General features: G+C 40.5%; 1 protein-coding gene across 1 annotated transcript; it reads left to right on the top strand.

Annotated features, from left to right (window-relative positions):
- The first annotated feature begins 3,844 nt into the window (after nt 1–3,844).
- Nucleotides 3,845–7,825, top strand: LOC146451377 (solute carrier family 33 member 2-like). The gene is made up of 3 exons (XM_085099179.1): nt 3,845–4,816; nt 5,808–5,923; nt 6,544–7,825. Exons 1-3 carry the CDS (start codon nt 3,990–3,992, stop codon nt 6,918–6,920), a joined length of 1,320 nt encoding a protein of 439 aa, XP_084955305.1. The 5' UTR covers nt 3,845–3,989; the 3' UTR covers nt 6,921–7,825.
- Nucleotides 7,826–7,835: the final 10 nt, after the last annotated feature.

The following is a 7,835-nucleotide window of genomic DNA, read 5'->3' as shown; positions in this document are numbered from 1 at the left end:
GTTGCTCAAAATGAATCGATAGAAACTTGTGCATGAAAGTCGGAAGGAAAAAACTGTACAGAAAAAGAAAGATTTTATAGGAAGCGAGGGAAGGAGAATCCGTCCGTCGCGATGCGTTCCGGTTGCAACCCCGGCGGACTAGGGTTAGCTGTTAGCTTTCACTCCAGGCCCTTCGCCGCAAATGCCAAAGCTTCTAACTTGCACTTTTTGTTGTAGATGATATTTCTAGTGTAATGACTCATTGTTTCTGTAATTATTTTAAAGTCATTAGTACTGAAAATTCAACACGAGCTCTCCTCCTAGTGAAGGAGAATCAAATCCCACATTAAGGAGCATCAGTAAAGTATATTGTTGCTGTGTTGTTTTTGTGTAAGTGTAATTTTAAAATTACTCCAAGCTAGTTGACAGGCAGTCCGCTAAAATGCCATAAATCCTCGGATAAGTGCTCCCTCTCGAATACGCGAAGTTCTCTGTGATTATAATAAAAATTGTCCAATTTTATCGTCTTAGGGGGGTTAAGGCCACCCTCCCCCCCCCCCCTAAAAAAAAGAAATTGCCTATCAAAACGAAATTGTACTGCAAAATCCCCCGATAAGAATGTTCATGAGCTATTTTCACATATGCTTCTTAGACTGCGTAGCGCAGTAGCCCGAACGTGAGAAATAAGTCAGTTCTAGAACTTTCCTCGAGTAATTTGACTTTCTTTTTTATCAAATACGACGATATTAGCCTCTGTGAAAGATACGCCTTACACCTTACATGCAACTTCGGAAAAGGAATCTGTACAAACATCCAATCCAGGCGCGAGGTGAGTTATTTTGTGAAATATCTACCAACAAATGTAGGTATATAGAGAAAGACCGGACTATAAGATCCTTTTTAACCTTTCGTATGGAGAAAAGAACTTGGCGCGCGCACCTATAAAATCTCGATAATTATGAATGCAACCTGGTTTATAATTTGTTACAGGAAAGCAATCCCCGCAATAAGATGAACATTACCATGTCTGATGATATTTGTCATGAGATAAATCATAATAACAACACGAGGGACGGTCCTGCCATTGTGTCAAGAATGTTTCACTCCATACTGCAGGCCCCATTTACGACGGTCTCTGTACAAATGGCTATCGCGTTAAAAAATGGCTATTGCATCAAATTGAGCGGCATTTTCAGTGTCTGCTTTTGGGGGTTTTTGTTTGGCACGCATTGCGAGTCTCAACAAACATATTGATAGCTACAATCTTGGACAACCAGCCTTTCTCCCCTTTTTTTTTTCAGTGATGGAAACATGACGCGTTTTGCTTTGTACGCGAATTCGTGCTGATTGATTTAGAGGGGAGGATGGGGGACTAATTTTTTCCTTTATCTTGTCCAAGTTTGTAGGTCCTTGTATTCGCCAGGCCAAATATAAATTGACTTTCAATATGGCTGTTCATAAGTAAAGCTTTGAAAGTGAAAGAGAACAACTTCTCATTAATGAGGTAATTTGAGACCAAAAATACCGAAATAGCCATCTACTTCATAGGATGTCCATATTTTACACTCGACAAGTACAGAAACCAAAGATATTTTATTTGCTTATATCTCGCGCCTTTTCACTTTTACAAGGTAGGATTGTGTAATTGTTGGGCGGCGTCATTGCTCATGTAAATTGAGCAAGTCAAATTCAGATCTCAGATTCCAGAAGTTAGTAGTTACACGCCAGTAAGCTTTAATATTGTAAGGTGTTGAATATTGCTTATCTTGTATGAGAATAAAATGTAACAATGTATTCATAGCGGAGGTGAATGGAATCATTTTAGAGAAAATTAGGAAGTAAACTGAGAAGTTTAAAAGACCTTGACCTATGACCTACTTCAGTGCGGGAGTTATGTCGTTAAAATTCCATATCCGGCAAAACAAAACTTTCTTCATCAAATCATTCTGTACGTTGGTCGTAGATCAGGGAAAAATACGATGGTCTTGTTAGCATTGTCCTTTTAGTAGCCATTAACCAAATAAAAAGGCAATCAAGAAATAACCAAGAGTGTAACACAACATTGATTTAAAAAAAGTCAAGTGTTGTCGATTTCAATGCAGCTCATGTCACAGTGTGTGCTCATCCATTTAAGGCTGAATTATTTCTTCAAGTTTTTGATACTAAAAACGTGTACAAATTTTCAAAAGCACTTTACAAAAAAATGAAAATCGACAGTAGAAAACAGCGAGAAGAAAGATTTCTTTATATAGGACTAAGTGTCCCTCAAAACGCAATTAGCATAATTATTCAATGTTTACATAGCATTCAGAGATCAGGACTAAATAATTCATTAGGTTTTGGGCATTTTTAAACGGGTAAAACCGTTTTTGCTTTTATATTTGTGTGCTTTTTGGTGTAGTGAATTTAGAATGGTGAAATTTAGCGATTAAGAATGTTTTGATTTACAACAATTTGGATTTGATCGACAACCTCATTTGCATAATGCGGGTTTCACATTCGAAAAAGCACCAAAAGTGCAAAGTCGCTGTGGTCAAGGAAGATAAAAAGCGCAACGTATTTTTATATTTCTATGCTTCCTAACATCTGTTTAGCAAAGTTCAGTTGGAATTTAGAATGGGTCGGTCTGGACTTGTGAAATAAATGCCGGCAAAGACAGGGTACTTTCACCGGTTTTCAGAAAGCGTTCTAACGAGGGTTAATAATATTAGTTTTTGTGACCGTAAAAATTAAAACAAATCAAAATAAACATGCATTTCATACCTTTGAAGGAACACTTGACTTAGGAATTATAATGATTTTTTGTGGCGTTTCCTGGTTTTCGAGCAGCGAGCTCTTCAATTTTATGCAACTTCCTACTTTCGCCCCGCTCAAATTTAGGTCCTCGAACGCTCTGACTGTTGTGGCCTGTAAAAAATATATTTTAACGTATTTCCGAAAACTAAAGTCATTTCATTTACTTATGACCCAAGATGATTTAGTGAACAAAGTTTGAGGGCAAACTTTTTTTCGACCCGAAACGCAGTCGACCGTTCTTAGGGAAAGTGCCACTTAATACGTAAAAAACTCACCATATCCTGAAACGTAACTCATCGAGAATACCGTTGACAAGCACATGTTTGAGCCAGCGTTACATCGGTATGCTGTGTTGCTTAGCAACGTGAAAGCAAAGTCCACGCCGGTTTCTACACTGACAACAACAGAATACCCACAAGAGAAATTTTTTCCGTGAATTTCTTGGAAAATTTCGTTTAAACAATGGCGTCATAATTATATATACGCAAAGTTGTCTCGTCCAGCAGCGCTCTACAAATGCTTATTTTCGAATGGTTCTTTACGCAATGGTCACAAAATAAGGTGTCCAACTGAGGTTATGGACTCCTGGTCCAAATATAACTGCAAAAGATGGGCGGACTGACGGACCGTTGGATGGATGAAGGTCCTGAGGGGGAAGAAGGGGCGGGGGAGGGGAGAGGGGTTGGATAGGGGCTAGGTTACAAATCCCATTACCCGGCCAGTAGTGTGCCAAATCCGTGGCCAAATCACATTTTTTCAAATCTTTGTTCTTGACCCCTACGTGATCCCCATCAGATTGATTGATGGATGGATGCCGGATGCGGAGTGATAAAGAAACGGATGAAACTACCAGAACCAATTCTCCCAAAGTGAATATAAGAACATTTAGGGGAATTTTGCTTTTGGCGTGAAATTAAAATCAACATGCTGCGATTCTCTCGCCTTGTGCTTGGTGGAAGTTGGAAAAATTTGTTAAAACATCAGACATTACTCCTTTGGTGATCATTTGCTTCATTCCAGGCTCCATTCTAATCTCCTGTGTGTTTGATTTAAAGCAGGGATCTTGTAAGGAGGAGTTAGATATTGGTCACAGTTGGGGCTTAAAAAGGGTTAAATATTACCGGAAAGCAAGATCACGAGGGCTCCATAGAATACCCTGTCCACGTTAACAATAATTTGTAATGGGTGAAGCGCTTCCAGCGTCGACATAAAACATGGCAAATTCTTGGTTTACAGGATACGTGTTCCTAGCTTGGCAATACGTGCTACAAGGTACGATATACGGACTTCAGCTGAGATATCTCCCGATAATATTACGTAAGACAGGCTCGTCTTTACTTCTAATCGGATCTCTGAACTTGCTGACTTTCCCTTGGCTTGTCAAATCTCTCTGGGCGCCGATTATAGATTCATATGGCGAGAAAAGCGTCTGGCTATCGATCAATTACGCTGGGATAGCCATTGCTTTGTCACTGGCTAAAACAGACAACGCGACGGTGATCGTTTCATCTATTGTGCTTCTTAATCTATGTTCCGCTACGGTCGATTTAATTCTCGGGAAATTCCTCATTGCAAACTTCCACGGAGATGAAATGTCCAAGGCAAGTTCGCTTCAAATCATTGGCTACAAAATTGGTTTTCTGCTTGGTGGCGGTTTAGCACTGTTGCTGACAGATATTTATTTTTCCTGTAAGGAAATACTTGTTACCCTTGCCGCGATTTATTTCATCATGTCATCGATATTTTGCGTCACGAAGTACTCCGTGAAACCGGAAGTTTGTCACAAACGGGAAGAAGGCGCGAACTCGTTTTCAGGTTGTAAGAAGATGACTGGTTTTGGACGAACGCCTGGTTTAAAGTGGATGGTTATCTGCACTTGCGTATATAAATTCGCATCTCATTCGTCCCAGTCTATATTAACGATGTTCTTGGTTGATAAGGGCGAGAGTCTAAGCAGCCTCGGTTTCACATCAGGAATAGCTGGGCAAGTCATCTCAATAGCTGTCGCTTCGGTGTGTGGAATGCTATTGGTCAAAAAATGGTAAGACTATCAACAGCTAACTCTATTAACGTTCGTGCCTCGCCACTTGCTGCATAATGCTTGCTTGATAGTCCGTTTGCAAAAAAAAAAAATGTTTCTTTAGTAGAAGACAACAAGGGTTAGGGTTAGGGTCCTGTCTATAGGCATAAACTGGGCCCAGGTGCCCGTTTCTCGAAAGACCCGGTAACTTATCGGGCCCGATAAGTAAATATTTTAAAATGTTTTTTCGCCGATTGCACAGTGATTACAGACATGGTGCTTGGCCAATGTTTTCATACCGTTAAAAGAAATAAAAATTTAGCATTCAAAGATAAGAAAAGTTGACTTCTGTTGAGAAACATTTATTACTAAAATCACTTATCGGGCCCGGTAAGTTACCGGGACCTTCGAAAACCATGATAAGGCCTGAGCTCCTAGCCAGCTATCAATCAGGAGACCATGCAGTTTTGGAAAACCGCTTTTTGTGGCATAAGTTGACCATATAGGGCGAGTAAGTGTGGCTTGTATTGATCTCTCTCCACCGTGCAGAGACTCAGGAGATATCCGCTGCAATGCACAGCCACAAAATGGTCAAGAGATCAACTGCACTCCCTTAGTCACCCACTCCTCCCTCCCCCACGCGAGACTCCCTTTGACCCTCTGCGGCAGATAGGGAGGGCAATTAGTAATTAGTAGCTTTCTTTATCGTTTGTCGTTTGTCACATGATTTAAATTGCTGGTTTGCATGTGACGTCATGGCGGCTATGTTGGTGGACAGGAATAATCAGACTTTTCTCCTCTGGGAGTTCACTTTCATTTTTATGCAAACTTTGTGAACAATTTTTTTTTTGTCTACCAGCATGGCGGCAATGCAAACCACCTATAACTCTCTGACATGGATCACAACATTTCGACGGCTTCCTACTGATCTTCCACTTTGGAGATGGGGGAATGGCTTAAAAATATTTTGACCAAAAATTGTTTCTTTTGCGTTATATTATTTTAACCTTAGGTTGAGCCCGCCGCAGTTGCTGCTGTTCACGTCCTTGTTATCTGTCTGTTCAGTCATCTTACAGCTCTATGTGGTCTCCTCCTGTATCCATGGTAACAGTTCATTCTTAGTCTTTGGTAAGTGGGAATATTGACGACGTGTTCATCCATGTAAAGAGGTTAAGTCGCAGTTAAGCCATTGACGATCTACGCTTCCAAAGTTTAAATCCTTCTGCAACGCTGTGCACCTTATCCTGTTCCCTAAGGTCCTCTGTACAAGAACCTTTATAAGATAATCAACCGAAACCGTCACAGCTGTCACGCATATGTCACGGATGTGTCACGAACACAACCGTCACGTGAAAAAGAAATTTTGTACGTCACGGGTTTTACCAACGGCCTTGACTACTCCTTCAAGTAATGAAATAAAAAAATAAATAAATAAGGCACTTTATTTAAGTGTCAATGTATTTAGCGCAGAGCACTAATTGGGGACACTTTCCAGACTGGAATTTAGAAGTGTTGGTTTTTGAGGAGAGGGGGAAACCGGAGTACCCGGAGAAAAACCTCTCGGAGCAAGAACGAGAACGGATAACAAACTCAACCCACATATGACGCCAAGTCCGGGAATTGAACCCGAGCAAGAATGGAGAAAGGCGAGTGCTCTCACCACTGCGCCATCCCTGCTCCCCCCAAATTGAAAACACCAAACCGATCCAATTCTTAATTCACACTTTCCTTCTCATTGCTTGTTTCAGTGTACAGCTTACACAATGTGGTTACCGGATCCCAGGCCAGCCCAGTTTACACGCTTATGCTACGCTGCTCCCAGAATGCACCGCCACCCATCCGTACGACTTGTTATTCATTTCTCGGCACGCTGGAGATCCTTGGTAAACAGCTGTCCTTGTTTCTAGCTGGAGTTTTAGCAGAATTCTTTGGTTATTTTACTGGATTAAGCATATCACTGGCAGTCTCTTTGCTCGTAGTTGTAATGGTTTGGTATTGTCCCGTACAGCTTAGAAATACTGAGATTAATAGCGACAGTCTTGAATTCGAAAAGAAAACTGCAGGCGAATCAACAAAGCAATTCAATGGTTCTCAACCAAGTGTCGTTCCACCAAAACCAAAGTAATTTTTTTTTTAACCAATCAAAGCACACGTAAACAAAACAACGAACCAATTAGAACTCGATGCAAATACAAGTGAATGGTGTCAAGCGCGGGAAAAAGCGCGCGAACGGGTCACCAATGATTTTGCTTTAAATTGTTAAAAAAAGTTGCACGAGTTTCTTTAACCAATTGCAGAGCGTTAAAAAGGAAAAGTGATTAAATGCAAAATAAGTCCGCTTTCGAGACTTGATTGAAACCTCTCTAAAAGTGTAATAAAGCAATTATAACTCAAAGCATGAACACTAGTACTGTTGAGAGAAGGAGAACGCATTAATAGTACTAAGCGCGGGAATACAGGCAAATGAGCCATGGGCGAAAAAATGCAACCGCTTCCAAGCACCCGATAACACCTGGTTTCACGTGATTTTGATCCTGCACATGGTAGGCTGAGTAGATAAGTCTTCTGCTGAGCTATGTTGATAAGGATTGGGTTGATACCACCTTTTAAGATCGAATCGATTCGAGTGCGATGTTTACGATATTCGGCATTTTTTCAGTAACGATATCGATTATCGACTTTTGGTGTCATAGCTGAAACTGTTGCCCAATTTATGATGAGAAATAAACAACAGAAGATAAAGATATTGATTTTGTAAAACAGTAAAATTAACGCTTCATTAAAAAAAGGACTGTGGAATACACACTCCTTGTCGTCCCGTGAACAATATCGAAAGTTGAGGAAACAACCGATATCTGTAGTGAGTGTCGATATTTTTAGGGCAACATAGTATCGATCCTATCGAATATCTGGTATCGAAGTAGACCCACCCTTAATTGTCACGGAGACGTCGCTTAAGGCAACTGAAGCCACTGAATTGCCACGATGAAAGATGATTTAGAAATATAAAGATCTCTTAGAAAAACTAAGTAAAACAATT

The sequence above is a fragment of the Pavona decussata genome, unplaced genomic scaffold (assembly GCF_977016875.1).
Source record: "Pavona decussata unplaced genomic scaffold, jaPavDecu1.1 SCAFFOLD_390, whole genome shotgun sequence".
In the NCBI taxonomy this organism is placed as follows: domain Eukaryota; kingdom Metazoa; phylum Cnidaria; class Anthozoa; order Scleractinia; family Agariciidae; genus Pavona; species Pavona decussata.
The sequence above is the reverse complement of the archived record's forward strand: the minus strand, read 5'-3'. Positions and strand labels throughout refer to the sequence as shown.